We start from the raw sequence: 23,260 nt of genomic DNA, 5'->3' as shown, positions 1-23,260 counted from the left end.
ATTTGTTATTTACACGTCCTACATCTCATTATGCCATTATCCCTGGGCCTTCTATGAAAAAGTAGATAACAATATTTTTTTTCTGTGGTAAAAAATAATTTGGCAATTAGCTAGCATGTGTGGATGTGGGGAAGGGTATCACTGTGAGGGAAGAAAACAACTCCCTGAAATCACATCATAAGGCAGGTCAAGTGTTACAGCATGTCACATTCTCTCCTGAGAATGAAGAAATTATTCACAATTAGCAGAGAATATTGTGGAATGATATTCATGATATTCACTGACTTAGTCATTCAAATCCTGTGCTGGTCTCAACCCTAATTAAGCAGTTGAGAAAAGAAAGAATATTAATTGTTGAGCATCCATTCTGGGCCCAGGATGAGATATTTTAATAAAAAGATCCAGGAATAATCCTACTTCTAGGTTAAAAGAAAAATTACCTACATGGGTAGTAAAAAACAAAAAACCAAAAAAAAAAAAACTGCTTTCGAACAATAAACCAATTATTGTTATGAAAATCTGATTCAGTCTTATTCTTGTATCTGTGCATTATCTTATAGGAGCTAATCATTTGCTATCATTTCCTAAAACCATACACTAGAGAAAGTGTTATGAGCATGAAGGCAGAAAGAATAATTAGAGTGGTTTCTAACAGAAGTTGGACAGATAATGTCTCTAATCGTCATTCTTTGATCACAAATGTCATTTATTCTTAACGTAATTTTCATTCCTGGTTTCTTCCCTCACTTAATAGCAATGAAATATCCTATTAGGTGTTACCATAAATTTGCTATGGTAAATTACTATAAATAAGTAATGAGGGCTCTTCAAAAAAAAAAAAAAACACAGAAAATGTGAAGTTTTGAGGGAAGAAAGTAGTTTTGGGGGGGAAGGCCTTTGAAGTCCATACAACAAAACAACAAGCACTTCTTGGTGCCTCATCCTGTTTGTACCTGACATCCCTGATGGCTCCTGAGCCTCACTTCTTTCTTCCCTTCATAACTCAGGTTCCAGGCTACTTTGGGCACTAAAAGCTGCACTTAGAACCTACATTTTTGGTGATGACATTGTGCAGGCAGGCACAGTGGTCCATGTTGTGCCCGGTCCCCCAGCTGCACTCCACAGCCAACTGCTCAGAGAGCTCCCTGACCTTCATCACTGAGGGGAGGCTCTCTCCAGCAATTTCAATGGAACCAAGAATTGAGGGAATCACAAAGCTTTAGGGTTTAGGCATTTAAAAAATTACATGAGCACTTTAAAGATAGGAAATGTAACTTATTAATTTGTTATCCTCTACTAAGCAATTTAGAACCTGTCACACAGCCTCTTATTTGTTAAATTATTGACCTAATCAGTGGATGTTTTGGTGTTCCTTCACCATGACATGTCATCTTAGGGAAAACCTCCAGACCATGAGTGGACCAAATTCCATCCACAGAAATGAACTCTCTAGATTCACTATAGAAATATCACTTGCAGGTTCTAGAAGGTTGACTCATAAGTTACCTGCTACAGGGTTTCTTGAGAGTTAAACTTGAAAGAGGCCTCTCCAATGTACACATATGTTGAAAACATTGATATATCTTTTCCTTGTACTGATGTTTTCCTGACATACTGGTATAAGAGAGCCTGACTTCTTTCCTTTACTTTTTAAAAGGGAACAGCCTGGGTGGCTCAGTTGGTTTAGTATCTGACTCTTGATTTTGGCTCAGGTTATGATCTCAGGGTCGTGAGATGGAGCCCCATGTCGGGCTCCTCACTAGGCATCAAACCTGCTTGAGATTCTCTCTCTGCATCTCCCTCCCCCCAACTCCTGCACACATTCTCTCTCAATAAATGAATGAATGAATGAATGAATGAATAAATAAATAAATAAATAAATAAATAAATAAATAAGGAACAGATGTTTGCCACTAAATTTCCTGGCTATAGTGACCATCTCAGATTACATTTTATCTGGTCTTCCTTTTCCATGGGAGGCACATTTTCACCTTCAGGCCTCTTACATAATATGGAATAATACAGTCATGATATCTGGTTTCGAGACTAAGAAATTGAAACCTGTATAGTTGACTTCCAAACCTTTTCTAGAAAAGAAATATAAAATGTGTCATTATGAGAAAAGATACTGACTGCTGAAAGATCTGAAGATTTCCCCTACTCAGTTGCCCTGAGTAAGAATTATGCTCACCTAAAGCTGGATTTAAAATGAGTAACTTTAGGACACCCAGCTAAACCCATCTACGACCGAAACCTAAAGTGTCTTTTTCTGATATAGATACTCAAGGACATAGATTCTAATTTAGTAAGTTGTCTGACCATGAAGATCTTACCTATTAGTAAGTTTATCTTACTTAGCACTGAAAAGATGTTAGGAAACGAAATCTATTATTTCAACTTTATCCATTGTCAGGGAAATAAAATTAGAGGTCTGAAACTCATCTACTTCAAGGTTATTATAAGATCTTTTTGTTAGAACAGAAATAAGTTCAGTGGTGAAGGTTTTGGAAATCAAAAAGAGTAAAGTGCACATGTTATCCTGTTAGGTGTCTTTAGAAGAAAGGGCACTTGAATAAGGAAGAGAAAAGACATAGCTCTCTGGAGAGTATAATAGCACCAGGCACTGTGGGTAGCGCTTTGAACTACTTGTGTCCTGAGCTTGAAATATCACCAACATTTCTGAAAGCTAGCTTTATAGATTTTGATTTGTATTTGACTACTCAGCATGAAATGGACTGAGATTTTTCTGTGACCCTAAAAGCTATAGAAAAACACACATTTTCTATTTGCTGTTAAGGACTATTAAGAGTGACAGATATATATGACTATAATGATGGTTATGTAAATTTATATTCTGACTAAAGTCCAGATTCTGGCTGTATCTGGCTATTCTTAACACAACATAGAATGGTCTAGATAATATTAACTCAAAGGAAAAAAAAAACACAAAAATCTTCAAAATATTGATCATTAAGTTATAACTTAAATAATAGTGGCCTAAGCTTAAAGAGATGTTACCCTCATACACAGAGATAATTTATTTCTTGAGAAAACCCTTCCAATTCTGAAAGATCAGACATTTATCAAACACTGTGACTCAAAGCTGGGTTTAATCAGCTAATGTTGAGATTAGCCAGAATCTAGTTTGAGCATGTAGATGTCGGAGTAGAAAGAATATACTTTTTAAATGGTAAAATAAAAAAAATGCAAATGGGAAAGAAAAATAAACTCATATACTCAGAATGATAAAGAAACTCTATCCAGGGAGTCTCAAAGAATGTTAGGACAGTGATTTTTAGAAATTCAGCCAAGAGGATTCTTCAATTTATCTTTTTTCAAGGTTTATAATCCATGGTCTTTGGGGCAAAATGTGCTAATTACAGGTGTTTGACAAAATGCAACTGGTAATAAGAGAGCTGGATAAAGCAGAAAACCTGAGTAGGAGCTGGGGTGTAAAGACCACATGTAATGGAGGATATTCAGATAATGTTCTTTCTGATATTGGGAGATTGTATATCAAGTTTGAAACTGTTGTATAAAATGAGGACCCAGAGAAGGTAGAAAGCATGTGAGCACAAGAAATTCAAAATGAGGACATTCTTGGAAGGCATCTCTCAGATCACTCTTCATACCCAACTGTCTGATTAAGGTAAGTTTGGGTTCTAAACACTGAGCAGGCTTGTATTTGTGTATGAGTCCAGAAGCCCTAATCTTGGGCAAGAAATGAGAGTTTGCTATCAAGAATTCTGGGACAATCTTGCAGAAACAGTAGTGGAACTGAAGTACTAAATGTTACCTCAACATTCACCTATTCGTTCTTTGAGGCACATTTCAAATGCAATTTCATTAATATGAAATGCAATGACATTTATTTATTGACAAAAAAAAATCATGCCAAGTGCTGTATTGTCTATACACTTTAATATTTTTTGCTATTGTTGTTTTTGGTGTTCTTAAAACTCAATTCTTGGGGCACCTGGGTGGCTCAGGTTGGTTAAGCATCTGCCTTTGGCTCAGGTCATGATCCTGGAGTCTTGGGATCGAGTTCCACGTTGGGCTCCCCACTCAGCTGGAGTCTGCTTCTCCCTCTGACCCTCCTCCCTCTTGTGCTCTCACTCACTCACTCTCTCTCTCTAATAAATCTTAAAAAAAAAACACCTCAATTCTAACTACAGTTTGTTAAGTTTTTTTTTTTTTATAATCTGCTATATTTTCCTAATGTGAAAACTAAGTCACAGAGAGGCTTTTGAGTAACATGCTCACACAGTTAGCAGATGGTGAAACAAGGATTGAACCCAGATGGTCTCATTCCCAAACCACTTCATGGCACTCACTTCACAATCACCTTTCCTAATGGTCACCAACCAGATGCAATGACTCCTTCCTCTCAATTCCAGCATTTTGTGCCTCTTACACTTACCATATCCTATGTGGTTCTTAACTGTAATTACTTGACTACATGTTGCATCCCCTCAACTAGATTATAAACTTGGTAAGACATATAATTATCTCTGCCTCTCCTTCTGTTGTCCCCAAGGCCTGTTTAATGCCCTGCACATAGTAGGTGTTCAATAGATTTTGGTCATGGGATTGAATTAAATGGGGTGAGGGGCAGATCTGTCCAATCACTCACCACTACTCCATCTACACTATGGAAATCATAGCCAAGTGGACCTGCTCAATCCTCTTTTCCACCCTAAGGAGAGGCGAAAGATAGCTGAATAAGATAATGCAACCAAGGGCAAGTTTCCATTTTCATCTCATTCCTCTCCCTACTTCCTCAACAAAATCGACCTAAATGAAGTGAGATCTTTCATTTATTTAATCCAATTCCCTGGCATTTCAAATGCTGTTAAAACTCAATACTCTACTGAAGTCCGGTTGGAGTAAAAGTCAATGGCAGCTAAAGATAGTTTACAAATGGACATACTCTAATTTCTAATGAACTCTGGTGAAATGTGAGAGAAGTGGTTATAGTAACTTACAGAAGACCCAGAAGGAGTGTGAGTCCAGAAGCTTGAACTGCTCAGGTGAGGGGCCAAGGTCTACCTTAGAATCTTCCCAACTCCCTCTTACTTATTCCTGTGCTTAAGAAGCTACCAGCATTATGCTCCCTACTCATAGCTTGAAATAAAGTTAAAAATAAGCCTCTTTATCTTTTTATACAACCAACTCCAACCCTTTTGCCTGAAGTCATAAATATTTGAAAAGCCCCTTTGCCTTTTGTTTAAGGCCAGGCCTCCAAGATACCTCTCCTCTCATAGGGCTAACTCTTCAAGGATTGGACAGCTTCTGGTCCACCCAGCAGCAGAGAAGTAAACACAAAAGAATTATTTTACAGCCAGTCTTCTACCAGCTGAAAAACATTGAAAAGTTAAAGAAGCTAAACCTCAAAGTCATAAAATTAGAGAATGTTAGAAATGACAGAGACTTTGATGACCCCCATTTACCAGCCCCCACCTGTTTCGATGAAGACATTGAAGCTCAGTGAGGAGACATGATTTGTTCAAAACCACCCAGAGAAAGAAAGAACAGCTGCCACATGCAGCAATACGAATGCATCTCCAAAACATTATGTTGAGTTGAGTGAAAGAAGCCAGACAGAAAAGAATGCATACTATATTATTCCACTAAGTTCCAGTGCAGGCCAAACTAAGCTGTGGGGACAGAGATCAACATTTGGCTGGGTGGGTGGGTGTGAGCCTAAAAGGGGCCCAAGAGAACTTTTGGTGGTTATTAAAATAATGTTCTATACTTTGATTGGACTGCTAGTGACACGGTGGACGCAAGTGTCAAAACCCATCCCACTGTACCACTAAAATCTATTCATCTTGTGTGTAAATTGAGCCTCAACAGACTGATTTTAAAATAGTTTTTTGTTGTTGTTGTTAAAAGCTGCACAGGGTGTGAGATATGGTGCTGACACGGGGGGTTTAGCTATGTGCCTCCCAGGCCAGGCCTGTTGGGCTCCACCACCCTCCTTCCAGCTCTTTTTCTTTTGATGCAAATGCACTCTTCGGAACCAAGTCTTCGTGATTGGTCCTGGACAACTCGCTGAAGCAGCATATGAAAGAACATGAGAAGTATCCAGTGGGGTCCACAATTAAATCTGAAACGTTAAATTATCATCTCACAACTACTCTGGAGACAGCCATGACTTATGCAAATTTCAAGCAAGACAAGATAGTGATTATCAGTCCCCCCAAAAGGAGGGAGCTAGTAAATGAGTGAGCTAAAGAATATTAGGTGCCATTGGTAATTCTAGAAGTAATATGAAAGAATGAAAGTGTTCCCCATTTAGTTCTTCTCAAGCCTGCAAGGGCCTAATCTAGTCACATACTGTAATTATAATGTATCCCTAGGTATGGTGTATATAGCAAAAGCATGCAAGTGAGACTTGGAAAAATAGAGCTTTCAGAACTGTGCATTAGTCTATATAGAGAGAGATGTATAGCTTTTCTCTGGCTTCTCTGGAATTCTCTCTATAGGCTGTTGTCTCTTCCTTTTGAGAAGTTGAACTCTGTTTCATCAGGGGCCTTCCTCAAAGAAGGAAGAGCTCTTGACAGTAGTGGACTTGAATGTTCTGCTTATTAAAAACAGGGCTAGACGGGCGCCTGGGTGGCTCAGTTGGTTAAGCGATTGCCTTCGGCTCAGGTCATGATCCTGGAGTCCGGGGATCGAGTCCCGCATCGGGCTCCCTGCTTGGCAGGGAGTCTGCTTTGCCCTCTGACCCTATCCCCTCTCATGTGTTCTCTCTCATTCTCTCTCTCTCAAAATAAATAAATAAAATCTTAAAAAAAATAAAAAAAATAAAAAATAAAATAAAAACAGGGCTAGAGAACATCTCTGACCCACAGGCCTGCCACATCCCTGTCCCTCATGCCTGTAGCAGGCTCCTTATTTTTTTTTTTATTTAAATTCAATTAGCTAACATCTAGTACATCATTAGTTTCAGATGTAGAGTTCAATAAATCATCAGTTGTGTATAACACCCAGTGTTCATCCCATCACGTGCCCTCCTTAATGCTGATTATCCAATTACCCCATCCCCCCACCCACCTCCCTCCAGCAAGCCTCAGTTTGTTTCCTAGAGTTAAGAGTATCTCATGGTTTGTCTCCCTCTCGGATAACTTCCCATTCAATTTTTCCTCCCTTCCCCTATGATCCTCTGCACTGTTTCTTATATTCTACATATGAGTGAAACCATATGATAATTGTCTTTCTCTGATTGACTTATTTCCTTCAGCATAATACCCTCCAGTTCCATCCACATCAATGTAAATGGTAAGTATTCATCCTTTCTGATGGCTGAGTAATGTTCCATTGTGTGTGTATATATATATTTATACACACACACACACACACACATATATATAACACAACCTCTTTATCCATTCCTCTGTCAATGGACATCTCAGCTCTTTCCACAGTTTAGCTATTGTGGACATAGAGCAAGTTCCTATTTACAGCACCTGGGATTCCCTTTGGCTAGAAAGGCTTGGTGACACACCATAAGCCCCACTTCCTAGAAGAGCCATTTTGCACAGCCAGAATCATAACCTGGGACAAGCAGTTGCTTTGGGTTCTAGATTTCACCCTTGATTCCAAGCCTTTCCTAGCAACTTACAAATTATCAACTGAAGGGAAATAACTTTCCCTCTTTGGGAAAGGTGGTTCTGTTTTAAAGCCTGTCTTATGCCCTGCTTATCCCAGTTGTTACTGGTAATATACATATTCTATGTTTTTCAGAGAAGAAAACTATTTTTTTTAGAATGTTTCACATTCTAAAGAAAACTTCCTTATGAAAAAATACAGCACAATACCAAAGTCCCAAACCTTCTGATTATTGAAATTCTTGGTTAGGGGCGCCTAGGTGGCTCAGTTGGTTAAGCGTCTGCCTTCGGCTCAGGTCATGATCTCAGGGTCCTGGGAATCGAAACCCACATCAGGTTCCCTGCTCAGTGGGGAGTCTGCTTGGGATCTCTCTCTCTCTCTCTCTCCCTTTACCCCTCTGCCACTCTCGTGTGTGTGCTCTCTCTCTCAAATAAATAAATAAAATCTTAAAAACAAATCTTGGTTAGTGCCAATAAACCTCATTGAAAATTCCACAAAAAATATCTAGATCTTTAGCCTTTGAAGACATACATTCATTGATTTGTTGCTCATTTATTTGCTTGCTTCCAAATATTTCCTGGGGTTTTAAACTACTTTTATTTATTAAAAGTGTAGATGGTTCTTGATGGTTGGTATATTTGTAAAACTACCTTCTTTATTCTTATACACTCCTCAGATAACTAACTGCTATTCTAAATGCGAGAACTAAATTCCAAGGGATTTAAAACAAATATATTCCAGATCTGAAAATTAGTCTAAATATCCATTCAATCACTCGACCATTTATTTCACTTAAGAAATAAATGAATATGATGGGAAAATTAATAATATGAAGGATTTGTTTAGAGGATTCATAATAGTTGGGAAAAACTGCAGAAAAAGCAATGGATATTACCATTTAAAGTTTCTTCTCAAAGGAGAAGCACATGTAGAAATTTCTACTAACTTTTGGTCAGCCTGATTTATTCTCTTAGACACTTGTGTCTCATTTTCAACCAACTGAAGTACCAAAGTAAGTAATGACAACTTTTATATCCATTATTTCTAGGTAATATAATGTCCTGAGGCTTGAAGTGTTCCCTAAACTCAAATTTAAGTATATTATGGGGGAATTGCTCATTAGTCTATGGTATGTACCCATGTGCCTTTAAATTTCATTTTAATTATTTGTACTAATTGACAGACTATATCCCCTGGAAACCCTGAAAAATCTACTAATAGGCAATTGCTTCATATGTCAGTGTGGTCATTTGCATTTCTAAACCTTTAATCTCATTAGATACTTAATATTTCTCTTGTTATTTAATAGTGGAGCAAAATTTGACTGCCACTTTGCTGTTTATGATATTTGCCAAAAAAAGAAAAAGTCTCTTTACTACTAGTAAAAAGCAATATGATAATAATGGTATTATTTAAGTATTATTGTAACAGTAATCGTACTGATGGCCGATAACCTGACTTCTGCTCTTGGGTCTGCTAACCAAATATTTTTGGGGTCTTGGACAAGTCACTTCTGTGAATCTCAATTTTCTAACCTATAAAAAGGAGATGTGAACTTCTGGTCATTAACAAGGATGCTGTGCATATTATATATAGTAACACCTTTAGAGCATTTTAATTTGTTGCTATACCCCAGTTGCACAGAGAAGCCGAGTAACAGTGGTAGCACCCTTGCGGTATCCACCATCATCATTGTTATCATCATTATTGGCATAGACAAAGAAGAAGGTGCCCAGAAAAACATGACTAAGGGATACTTGTGGAACAAGGTAAGTAGGTTTCACAATGTATCCATTTCCCAGGGCTACCTTTAAAAAAGTACCACAAACTGGTGGCTTAAAACAACAGAAATCTATTCTCAGTTCTAGAGGACAGAAGTCTGAAATCAAGGTGTCAACAGCTCCTTCCAAAAGCTCTAGAAGAGAATCCTTCCTTGCTGCTACCAGCCCCTGCTGGCTCCTGGTGCTCCCTGGCTTATAGAAACAATCCCAGTCTCTGCCTCTGTTTTCACATGGCCTGCTTCTCAGTGTGTCCTAATATCCCTTTCCTTCCTTTCATAAAGACACCATGCATTGGATTTAGGGCCACCCTAAATCCAGAATGATTTCTTCTTGAGACATCTTGAGATTAACTGCTTACATCTGCAAAGACCTTATTTACAGAAAAGTTCACATTCTGAGCTTCTGGACATAATTTTGTGGACATAATTTTGGAGGAACATTGCTAGCTCCAAAGAATGGTAAAGGCTGACTGGGGACCTGTGTTGAGAAGAATGTTAAGGCTGAATTCAGGATTAGTAGGAAAGAATACCAGGGTCATGAGCAAGGTATGGGAAGTGGACACATACTTGTCATGTTCTTGTCATCACTAAGCACTTATCTACAAGGGAATTGAAGATTTGTCACTGCCCCTGGTCACTCAGTGGCAAAGTTGCACTAGAAATAAAATCTCCTGACTCAAAATTCAGTGCTCTTTCCACTACACAATTTAATAATCTCTCATCTCAACCCCTCTCTAGAGTTATTACTAAAAATGTAAATATAAGACCTTGAAAATTACTGACACCTTAATACTTATGTTGATTTAATCGGTCAGATTAGAGTTGTTAAGAACCATTTGGCTGACTTCCATTTCCAGCTCTGTATCATACTAACCTTCCACCTGAGAAAAAATAAAAGCTGGATAAAATTTAAAAGGAAAATTTTGAAAGCTTTGAAGAATTGGGGGTAGAAGATGTCAGTATACTTTAAGGGAAGTATTATAATTAACAAAGGACATTTCATGATGACAAAAGGTGATAAAAAGGGCCAATTCAATAGGAATATTTTGAAAAATTCTTAAATTTGTAAGCATCTAATAGTGTACCTTTAAATATATAAAGAGAAGAAACAGAATTAAAAGGACACATAGGCAAATCCATACTTATAATCAGAAGTTTTTTAAGTCTCTGTTTCTCATGAATGTAATGAGCAGACAAAAAATCAGTAAGGATATAGAAGATTGAACAAGATTAAAAAGCTTGACCTAATTGATGTATAGAACCATTTACCCAATTACTGAAAAAGGCACATTCTTTTCAAGGGAACATGAAGTTTTACCAAAATTGAACATTTGCCTGGGGCATAGAGCAAGGCTACACAAATTTCAGGAGACTGAAATCACTTAGAGTATGCCCTCTGACCACAGTGGAATCCAGGTACAAATCAATCCCCCAAAATATAAATAGAAAAATTCCCCACATATTAGGTTGTAGGCAAAGCACATCTAAATAATCATGAGTAAAAGAAGAAATCACAGTAAAAATCAGAAAATAAGTTGAAATAAATAATAATAAAAAATACTACATACTAAAATCTCTAGGATACAAAAAAATAACTTGTGGATTATAGCTAAAACAATCTGTTGAGGAACATTGAGAGCCTTGAATGCATATATTAGAAGAAAGGAAACACTGGAAAATTGATGACCTACACTTTCCTAAGAGGAAGCTGGGGGAAATGCAAATTAAATCCACAGGGAGTAGAAAGAAAAGAATTTTTTAATGGCAGAAAAGAACTATACCCAGCGAAAATCAACAAACCCTAACATTCATTCATCAAAAAGACTAGGATTGATAAACTTCTAACAAAAATGATCACAATTTTTTTTTAAAAAGGAAGAGACAAATAATGTCAGGAATGAAAAATATCCTACAATTATAAATAAAATTAGGGGATATCATGAACAACTTTATACCAATACATTTAAAAATGTAGATAAAATGGCAAACTCATTGAAAAATAACTAATTTAAAACTGATACAAGAAGAAATAGAAAATATGAGCAGTGTTTCATTAAAGAAATTAAATTTTTAATAAAACTATTCCTACAGTATAATCTCCATGGCTTCTCAATGAATTCTTCCTAATATTTAAATAAGAAATAATAGCAGTTTACCACAAACTCATTCAGGGATTAGAAATAGAGGGAAAACCTCTCAACTTGTTTAATGAGATCAGCATAAAGTTGATACCAAACCTGACAAAGGGATTACAAGAAAATTATGGAACAATCTGTCTTAGAAACATACACCCCCCCCCCACACACACACAATATCCATTAGCTATAAGGGCAGATGAAACAGTCAGTGGGGGGACAGGGCTTATGCAATTAGTTTCTTCAGTTTCCTTCATTTCACTCTTCAGAAGGAGAGCAACTTTGTGCTTTTGAGGTAGAGACAAGTATCTTATTTACTGGAAAGAAGGCAGCATGGTAGAAGGTGCATCTTTCTACAGTCACAAATATTTATTAAAGCCACTGAGAAAGTAATGCTCTCTTTTTCAAAGTTCATCATTGTACTCTATTGCCAGTCCTCCATTCCAGGCCTGTCTGTAGTAACTCAGAGAGATGGGATAAACAGAAGCATGAGTTAGATACTGCTAAGTTCAGTCCTGGTTCTGCCATTTTTGGCAAAGTGATGTTCAGTAAGTTATTTGGTCTTTCTTAGCCTTCATGTTCTTGTATAAAATAATGGGTTAATGACATTTATCTGAAGGTAGTTCAGGGGATTAAATGAGATGATGGATGTGAAAATGCCTGTACACATAGAGAGGTAGATATTTTCCTGAAGTTGGAGATACAATTTGCATTATTTACTTACAGAATTTGTGCCACTTAAAGTCACTATTGTCTACCATTTTCTATTTTTTAAGAGCAATAAATTCATGTCCTAAAAGATTATCATTTATTGTTGTAGCTACTTACAATGTATCTCTGTGTCCATCAGACGCATGTGGATTAGAATGCATTTGGTGCCTCTTACAACATGCTAGTTAGAGACACAATGGATAGACTGTTTGGGGTGGGGGCAGCAGTATCCAATATTCAATACAAGTGTTCTAGGTACTCCATTACAAATCAGAGAAAATATTATGTTTTGGAGAATTACCTTGATAAAATCCTCTGGGGATGGATCGGAGTAAAGCAAGCCATGAAAGGGGCTTTGACTCATGAGATGGCACAAATTGAGGAAACTCTGAGAGTCCATATCTAACTCTGGGCTTAAATTTCCTCACCTATTCCAGACCCCTGTGACCTACATCTTTATATCTTTGCAAAAAAAAGTCCTTGCCTGGAATGCACCTTCCTCAAATCCCTGCTTGGAAAATTGTTACTCATCTTTTAAAATCACACATTCATTCAATCAGAAATGTTTATGAAGCCCTTCATATGTATTGAGTGCCATACTAGGCACCATGGTTATTAGGATGGTGAGCAAAATCAGACCACGACCTCATTTATGTGTGCAGGCTCTGTACAGATGTCTCTGTCAATCTTGCCCTGGTTGCCCCCTCGTGGGTACTCAAAGCTCTGGGTGTACACAGTATCAGAGAATAATCCCTATGTTCACATGGCTGTTTCTCCAGCCTGGAAGGGAGCTCCGCAAGGGAAAGGCCTAATTCAATCATCTTTTCTTCCCCAGGGCACACCTCGGAGTCTGACATGTAGTGGGCATTTAATAAATGTTTGTTGACTGAACCATTCATTATTCATGAGGCCTTGATACAGTCAAATCTGTTGAATGATTCTGCTAATGAATATGAGAGAAACTAAAACAATTACCCTCAAGAAAATTATATATTTTTGAGATATTCTTTGTTTTTTCCTATTTTATTAGATTTTATTAGTAGTCCTAGCAGCTATTTTAAATACTTACAAAGCTAACATCACTGATTTTTTTTAAAAGATGCACGGTGTAATATAGTTGAAATTATGCCCAATAGCCTTTTCTGGTTTAAAACTTTGAGAATTTGGGAGGAAAAATAGAACGAGCTGCCATTTAATTGGAAATGGCCATGCATGTGAATATACCAAAGGATTTGTTAGGTTTCTATACTAATCAATAATATTCACCTAGAAATGTTAAGTGGTAGAAGACATTCATGGAATTTGACTTCACAACACCGAAGTCTGGCACATCCTCCAAACAAAGATAACATTGTTTATTTAAAAACACTTAGTATAGATCTAAAAGTTTCCCGAAGTTTGTGAAAATGTGCTGAACTGTTCTTGAAAAAAAATTAAAGAATGAAAACAAGCAAACAAAAGAGCCTGTCATTACTTGTGCCGAAAAAGGAGAAGCCATTCTTTAAGTTGTGCGAGGCAGACCCTAGAGGTTTCAGCATAAATATCAGGGGAGCTTTGGAGATAAAGAGATGTCGTTTCTATTGACTTATTTTGAAATAAGTAAAATGTTTAGCCTTTTTTTTCACCATGCTATAAATTATATACAGAAGGACTGAAGGGTGAAAGCATGAAAGTACCTACTTGGTCTGGTGTTTAGATCCTTTCAGGTGGGCATGATACTGTTCTATGGAGTTTAGAGAGACACTGCAGATGGTACATCTGTAATTGCGCCTCAGACCTGTGGACAACAGACGGGCTTGATTAGCTGCATCTTTGCCATCACTACCTGAATGAATCCCAGAATCTCTAGAAGTTCAGGACAGAGTATCTCACAGGGCATCTGATCTATCCCACCAACACTTCAATCCTCCTTACAGAGCCCAGCCAACACCTCCCTTAGTAGAAGTTAGAAGCAGGCTGCTCCATTTCTGGATGCCTAAAATTATTAGGATGTGGTAAATTGAACATTATTTTAAAAAGTGGTGGTGGGGGGGGCATGCTTCCTGAGATACAATGTTTCTGGACATTTTGTAACCCAAAGACAATTGTACTTTTTCCTTAAGGCATATAGACATGGTATGCTGTCATATCTGCAATGAAATTTGGGACTCCAGAGAAAAATTCTGTATCACTCTTTCAACCCTATTCCAATGGCAAAATCACAAATTCAGCTTTAGACCTCGTTCATTTGAATTCTTCCAGGATCATCTTATAAAATGTAAATACCCAAGAGATGGATAATAATCTAATTCACATAAAAGCTTACTTTCCACCAAAGAGTTTAAAAGAAAGTTACTCATTAATTTATTAATTTAATTCATTCAATTCATTCATTAATTATCAACTTTGGACCAGGCACTAGGGATTCTGAGATGAATAAGATGCTCTTGCTTTCAAGGAGTTTAGTAAAAATGTTGACTTCTTGGGCGCCTGGGTGGCTCAGTTGGTTGAGCGACTGCCTTCAGCTCAGGTCATGATCCTGGAGTCCCGGGATCGAGTCCCACATCGGGCTCCCTGCTCGGCGGGGAGTCTGCTTCTCCCTCTGACCCTCCCCCCTCTCATGTGCTCTCTCTCTCTCATTCTCTCTCTCAAATAAATAAATAAAATCTTTAAAAAAATTTTTTTTAAATGTTGACTTCTTTATAATATTGATTCATCTAGAGTCAAACATGTTAGAAAGTAGCTTTAACCAAACTTTAAACATTTGCCATAGCTCAGAGACCCACATGAAACACGTTCCTTCTGCTAGTGTCCCATCAGAATAGATAGAAAAGTAAACTGTGAGTCATGATCTGAAAGTTTGAATTTAAATCTTGGCTCCAATCATTCCTCGTTGTATGATCTAGGGGAAATCATGCAATTTCTTCCTGGCCTCAACATGAAGACAAAGCCATTCACATCACCAGGTTGTTGTGAGAATTAGGCAAATAAAATGTATTAAAATGCTTATCAAGTGACAGTTGTTACTAATTTTGCTCCAACACTCTATGTCTTACCATTGTAAAGCCAGAATTATAAACAGCCATTGCAATTTTTTCCCTGATGAATGCATAGCATTTCCTTTCTAAGAGACAAAATCATTCTCATTTTTCTAAAAGGAACATAATGCACAGTGTTGGTAGAATTGTGTAACCTACAACCTGGGTGACTATATACAAATTAGTTAACTTCTCTGGACTTCCCTTTCCTTAAAGGATTGTGGGAAGGCCTGAATGAGACAAAGCATGTATGAAAAAGTATCTGGTACATAATAAGTGATCAATATAAATTAGCTATTACTATGATTTCAAAGTGATACTAAAATGGAATTATCTTTTTCCTCAATGTCACAGATGAAGCCCTAAGTTGAAGCCCTACACCCACATTACTAAAGTGAAGTATGAGAGTCCCAGTTCAAACCATCCAAAGAAAATAGTCAAGAACCAATTTCTAATCCCAAGCTGACCACCCACCACCAGTCTAAAAAAGAGGTTGAAGAAGAAAGAAAGAAATAGGTAGAAGATTTCTTAAAGGAGTCATATTGTACTGTTTTACTTACTCTCCTCCTTGTGAATTGGATTTGTCCTTCTCTCTCACCTCAAACCTATGGGAAAAGAGTTCAGTGGAACTAACTCCCTAAAGAGCTTTAGAAGTGCCTTCTTGCACTTGGGAAGCCATGTACTGGACTCTTTATAACCCCTGCAAGATTCAAAATGCTGGAGTCTGTAGCCAGTTAGTAACTTTGATGGCAAAGCAAGAAAGGTGGCAGGATTGGGCATGTATTCTCACAGCTTGTCAGAGTAAGAGATACGTGACAGCTTCCCACAGACCCATGTGTGTCCTGTGTATGAGCAGAGCTGGTTTGGTGATGTTTTGGATATTGGAGTTGGGGACAGTAAGACCTCAACAGAAAGATGCTAAAAATGTTCAGTGGGATATCTAGAGGCTTAAAGTGACCCCAGAGGAAATACTTAGCCCATATCAAGTAATGCTGAGTTCCTGAAAAGCCATGAAAACACCCCATGAAAAGAAGAGTCAGTTTGCAGCCCCTGCTGGATCTGGCAGCATCTATGCCAGCTTTGTATGTTTGTCTATCAAGTCAACTTTTATCCCCCTTGCATTTATAACCTGAGACTCTGTATCCCTCAGCCTTGGAGGAACCTGAGGCAACCTTCTGAGCTAAAGGGATAAAAGAAAACCCTGGAACAAAAGCAAGAGCCCTGGGCAGAGAAAAAGAGAGGAACCTACTGAACTCTCTTTTCTCACAGCAGATAGGCAGCCCAAGCAGATCTGACCTGAGGGAGGGGAAAAAACTAACTTTTAATTAAGTTTGGAGATAACTGAACAATTATTTTACTATCCTGGATAGATCAATTAATTAACTTTTATGTATCTAGGACTGAGAGTAAAGAACTCTTTTCAGCTTAAAAGAAAAGAAAAGAAAAGAAAGGTAGGCCATAAAGAAGAGCTGTGTTTACATCACCTTTCCATTTCACAGGTGTGCATGACTCAGAAAGATGACCATAGTCCCCAAAACCAGAGAACATAAGTTGTCACAACAAGCATGTGAGCTGTTTGAATGTTTCTCCAGGGCTGGTCCATTCCTTCTTTTATGCATGGAATCAGAATATGAAAACCAGCTTCAGGCCTTCCTCCCTGGGTTTTCCATCACTGCCGTCATAATAAACGGTAACTACTATTTATACGGGTCCTCTTCAGACTACAGACTAATCAAAGTTCGCCTCATAACAAATGGAGGTTCAGCTTGGCAACTGACATAAATATTTATGTTTAAAAATGGGCATTTTTAAGATCACCAACAAATCTAAAAAATATTCTGATCTGTGCTTTTCCTTACAGTTCTCATGCTCTGCAGCTCAACAGAGGCGTGGGCAGGAAATATCTGGCACTTTATTACAGTGTAAACTACAGGAAGCATAAACTAGAAAGGCAGTGGGAATAAGCACGAACAAAGGCAGAGAAGGGGCAGAGGAGTCCTCTCCCACACATGACACAGTGTCCTCGGTGGGAAGTTAGGCCTTTATTAATACTCAGTTGAAATCCTAATTAGTTTGGAATTATACAGCTCCTTTTTCCTCAGAGAACTAGAGAATCTTATTAAACAAAAATGCTAACTTTCTTATGCAACTCATTTTCAGTACAATACTGTATTAAGAGTATCCTGAAACCTTTGCATACCTAAAGGTTATTTCTGCAGGATTGCTGGTATGTGTTGGAAAATATAGTCACTGCTGCAAGGAGATGGCCGTCCACTTGGAGAGAGAAGGCATGTATACAAATAGCAACAGTGTAAGGTAGATCATAAAAAGTACCACAGTCAGGAGGAGTGGAATGTATGGGAATAGAGGAGGAGATTGTTTCTAACTCAGAGAATCTGGGAAAGCTTCTTGAAGATGCATCACTTTTGTGTTTATATTCTTAGCAGTGTGTAAAACAGATGGTCCTGGAGTGTTTAGCAGTATGGGACTACTCAATGTGTCTTTTCAAGTCTCACAAAGCCAGACCTTAGATGCCCTGCAACTTCACTTGGATCCCCTTTACATTACAGAATCATCATTGCACCTTTATTACAATGCCAGGTAATTTTGCTCAATGCCAAGAATGTAGCAGAGAATAAAACAGACCAAATAATTTTTAATGGAGCTAGTCAGGTTCAAAGAAAATAAACAAGTAAACAAATAAACACATTATTATAGATTGTGAAGGTGTCACTCAGGATGTACACAGGTAATGAGAGAAACGGGCAGGAAGGGTGATTTTGGACAGAGTTCTCTGAGAAGTGTGAAATGAAACCAGAGGGATGAGACTTAGGCTGTAATGTGAAAAACTGGTTAGAGAGTTGTCCAGGGAGAGTGAATAGTAAGCAGAGACGGCCAGGAATGAAAATGGGCTAGGACTGTTCAAAAAACAAACAAAACAAAGCACTGCCAACCCAGAATTCTATATTCTACAAAAATATCCTTCAAAATAGAAAGTGGAATAACAACATTTTCAATAGACAAAAACTAAGAGAATAGTTTGCCAGCAGACCTACGTTACAGAAATGCTTATAAGGTTCTTCAGGTGGAAAGCAAATGGCACCAGATGTAAACTCAGATCTACAGGAAAAAATGAAGAATACCATAAATGATTAATATATGGGTATCTATCTTTTTTATTCCTCTAAATTTATTTGAAGACAGAAAACAATTTAAAAAAACTATAACATTGTATTGTGTATTATGGTGTTTATAATGTATTTATATGTGTTACATATATGACAACAATAGCACAAGAATGGATACAAGCAGAACAATACTGTTAAAAGATCATATTTTACATAAAATGGTAAATATTAGTTATAAATAGACAGTGGTCATTCAAGGATGAATATTATAATTCCCTAGAAACAAATACAAAAATATAAAGCTAAAGAGCCTATGGAAAAAATTATATAGGATAATAAAAAATATTTGACTAACCCAGAAGAAGGCAAGAAAAAATAGGAAAATAGAAAACAGATGGAAAAAAATAGAAAATAAATAGCAAATGGTTTAGTTAAATTCAACCATATCAATAATTACATTATATATAATTGGACCAAACATTTAAAAGGCAGAAATTATCAGTCTAGATAAAAAGCAAGATTTAAATACATACTGTCCCAGAGGTATATTTTGTACACTTATAGGTTAAAAGTAAAGGGATAGAAAAAGACATACCATGCAAGCAATAAGCATACGAAGTGGAGGTGCCATGTTAATATCAGGCAAAATAGATTTCAAGATAAGAAATATTGCCAGATATAAGGAGGGTGTTTTATAATGATAAAGTGAGGAATTCATCAGGAGAACCTAACAATTCTAAGTGCAATTTAGCTAATAATAAGCTTATGGATACAGGAGACAAGAACTGGTAGAGAGAGAGGAAGAAATAGACAAGTCCATAATAATAGGAGATTTTGACATTACTCTCTCAGTAGTTGATAAAACAGTAAGACAAAAAAGTCAGTAAAGTTTAAAACATCTAAATAAAACTATCAACCATTATGTACTAACTGATATTTATATAACACTACACTCAACAATTGCAGAATACACAAACTTTTCAAGTATATATAAGAAGTAAACTAAAGGAATATGATGAGCCATTTAAAAATTGTATTAAATTTCAAGAAATTATATTTTGTAGAGTGGTTTCTTTGACTGCAATTGAAATAGATAAATAATGGTAATATTTATAAAAAGGACTAAAATACTTATAAATAACCTGTGCTCAAAGAAAAAATCCAAATGGAAATTAGGAAATATTTTCAATTGAATGATAATGACATATTACATATTAATCAGTTAATCAGTCTTTAATCAGTTTTTAGAGGGAAATGCATAGCTTCATACCAGAAAGGAAGAGAGGCTCAAAATCAATGGTCAAAGTTTAAATCCTATGAAACTAGAAAAAAACAAATACATTAAACCAAAACCAAGTAGAAGAAAAGAAATAATAAAAGGTAGAAATTGATACAATAGAAACAAATTACAGAAAAAAATAACAAAACCCAGATCTGCTTTTTAGAAAGGATTAATGCATGTATCATAGCAAATCTGTTGGAGGTTATAAAAAACAAGGAACATAAATTTTGAAAATCAAAGAACTGTTATTAATACAGGTCCTACAGGCATTTTAAAAGGATAATAAGAGAAAGAATATCATGAACAATGTTATGCCAGTAAATCTGACCAAGTATATGAGATGGACAAATGTCTTTAAAAATTCAATTTACCAAAGCTAACATATGATGAAATAGAAAATCAGGATAGCAATTTATCTACTAATAAAAGTGAATTTCTTGTCCAAAATTTTCCCACAAAGAAAGCTCTAGAACCAGAAAGTTCCTTGGACAATTCTATCAAACATTAAATGATTGCATAATATCAACTTACACAAACTCTTTCAGTAAACAGAGGAAGAAATATTTCCATACTCATTTTTGAGCCAACACAACACCGATAAAAATGCTGATAGACTCTAAAAGACAATAAAATTGCAAGCCAATATTTGTCATGAATATGACCAAAAAAATCCTTTAAAAATTAGAAACACATAAACAGATATAGATGTGTGTGTACCTATGTACACATATCAGTTCCATCATAACCAAGTTTGTTTATTCCAGGAAGTTAAGAATGGTTTAACATTTAAAAATCAAATAATATAATTCACTACATTAACACACAAAATGAGAATATAATATAGTCTTAATAGATGCAGAAAAGAGCATGTGACAAATTTTGATATCCATTAATGATCAAAATTTTCAGCATAGTAGAAAAGAACTTTCTTAATTTAATAAAGAGCATCTATCAAAAACCTACAGCTAATATATTAAATGGTGAAATATTGAACAGTTTCCTAAAATCAGAAAAAAGCCAAGAATGTCACTCTTGTAATTTGTATACAACCTTGAAGCAGAGATTCTAGGCAGTGCAATTAAAAAAAAAAGAAAAAAAAGAAAGAATGAATGAATGGCCTGCAGATTTGGAAATGAAGAAGTAAAATTGTCTTTATTCATAGAGGATATGATTGCTTACAAAAAGATCCTAAGGGACCTATAAAATAACTACTAAAATAAGTGAGTTTAGAAAGGTCACCATACACAAAGCCAGTGCCAAAAAGAAAAAAAAAAAAATACAGTCTTAAAATAGCTTCAAACACTGGAAAATAAAAATGAAAAATACCATTATAATAGGGCACCTGGGTGGCTCAGTTGGTTAAACGACTGCCTTCGGCTCAGGTCATGATCCTGGAGTCCCTGGATCGAGTCCCGCATCGGGCTCCCTGCTCGGCAGGGAGTCTGCTTCTCCCTCTGACCCTCCCCCCTCTCATGTGCTCTCTTTCTCTCATTCTCTCTGTCCCAAATAAATAAATAAAATCTTAAAAAAAAAAAATACCATTATAATAGTATCAAAAATATTTTAAAACACTTAGGAATAAAAGGAATAAATTTAACAAAAGCTGTATAAGACTGAGAACTACAAAACATTGTTGAGAGAAATTAAGAGCTACCTAAATAGGGACAGAATATACCATATTCATGAACCAAAAGAATAATTACCATTAAGACACCAGTTCTCCTATAGATTCAATGCAAACTCGATCAGAATTTCTACAGGCTTTTCATAGAAATAGACAAGTGGATTCTAAAACTTGTGTGGAAATCTAAGTACCTAAAATGGCCAAAACAATTTGAAAAAAGAAAATTTTGAGGACTCGCACTTGAGGATATCAAGATTTACTACAAAAGTTGATGTAATCATAACAGTGTTGCATTAACATTAGGATGGATAAATTGTATCACTGGAACACAATAGAGAGAGAACACAATAATTGTATCAATGGAACACAATGGAACACCAGAACTAGGTGTACACACAAAGGATCAATTGATATTTTTTCCAGTTTTATTGAAATATAATTGACATACATCCCTGTAGAAGTTTAAGGTGTACCCCATAATGACTTGACATACATATATTGTAAAATAATCACCGCAATAAGTTTAGTTAACATCCATCACCTCATATAGATAAAAAAAATTAAAGGAAAGAGAAAAGAAAAAATAGATTTTTCTTATTATGAGATCTTTCAGGATCTACCTTTTTAGCCACTTTCAAATATACCATGTAGCACTACTAAACATAGCCCTCATGTTGTACATCACATCCCCAGTAGTTATTTATTTTATAACTAGAAATTTGTACCTTTTGACCACTTACATTGATTTTCAATAAAGGTGTCAAGGCAATTCAATGGGGGAAAGAAGTCTTTTTCAACAAACAGTGCTAGAACAACCAGATAAAGGTATGAAACAGAAAGATGACATCAACCTATGCCTCACAGCACACTTTAAATTAAGATTAATTATAGATTTCAATGCAAAAGCTAAAACTATAATGCTTCTAGGAAAATATAGGAGAATAGCTTGATGAACTTGGCATAGGCACAGATTTCCTAGGGAACAAAACATATTAAACATAAAAAAAATGATAAATTGGATTTTATTAAAAAAGAAAGCTTCTGCTTATAAAAAGACACCATAAAGAAAACAAAAAGGTGAGCCACATCTTAGAGACAAGAAAAATATTTGTAATACTTACATCTGATACAGCACAAGTGCAATAGCAGATTATGCAAATAACTCCTACATACATGTCAATAATAAAAAGATATACAACATAATTTTTCAAAGGACAAAATACTTGATCAGATTAGTCATAAAAGAAGATATAAAAATGATCAATAAGCACATGAAAAGGTGCTCAACATCATTTGTCACCAGGGAAATAAAAATCAAAAGAACAACTAAATACTATCTCATGTCCACTACAAATGCTAACATCAAATAAAACAACAATACCAAATGTAAATGTCCATGTAAAACAACTGGAATTCTCAGACCTTCTGGAGGAGATTGCAAAAATGGTAAAACTACCTGGGAAAGCTGTCAGTTTCTTATAAAGTTAATCAGATATTTACCCCAAGACTCAGAAATTCTATTCCTAGATTATTTATCCCAGAGACACAAAAACTTAGTATATATATATACATATATATATACATATATATATATATATAAAAGACTTGTACAAGAATGTTTATAGCAGCTTTATGTCTAATAGCCAAAATCTCAAAACAATCTAAATGTTCATCAACACGAATTGATAAGCAAATTATGATATATTCATTCAATGGAATAGTAACTAGAAACCAAAAAATAAAAATAAAAAAAATAAAACAAAAAACCTAATTTATGCAACAATATCAATGAGTCTCAAAAACATAACATGTAGGTAAAGAAGTCAGACACAAAGGAGCACATACTGTCTGATCTCACTCATATAAAGCTCAACAACAGCAAAGCTATTCTCTAATAACAGAATTCAGAACAGTGTTGTCTTTGGGAAGTGGATTGACTGGAAGGGGGCACAGGAAAATTTTCCAGAGC

At 36.1% G+C, this 23,260-nt stretch overlaps 1 protein-coding gene across 1 annotated transcript in view; it reads right to left on the bottom strand.

Moving 5' to 3' along the window:
* ZMAT4 (zinc finger matrin-type 4) overlaps window positions 1-23,260 on the bottom strand; it is a 357,602-nt gene that overhangs the window by 42,097 nt on the left and 292,245 nt on the right. Inside the window, exon 6 of the mRNA XM_064583810.1 lies at window positions 13,921-14,017. Coding sequence (XP_064439880.1) covers window positions 13,921-14,017 — 97 coding nt within the window. The remainder of the gene's footprint in view (window positions 1-13,920; window positions 14,018-23,260) is intronic.

The sequence above is a fragment of the Mirounga angustirostris genome, unplaced genomic scaffold, assembly GCF_029215605.1.
Source record: "Mirounga angustirostris isolate CCGP_5_RB_7025 unplaced genomic scaffold, mMirAng1.0.hap1 SCAF_2, whole genome shotgun sequence".
Taxonomy (NCBI): domain Eukaryota; kingdom Metazoa; phylum Chordata; class Mammalia; order Carnivora; family Phocidae; genus Mirounga; species Mirounga angustirostris.
This window is presented reverse-complemented; position numbering and strand designations above follow the sequence as displayed.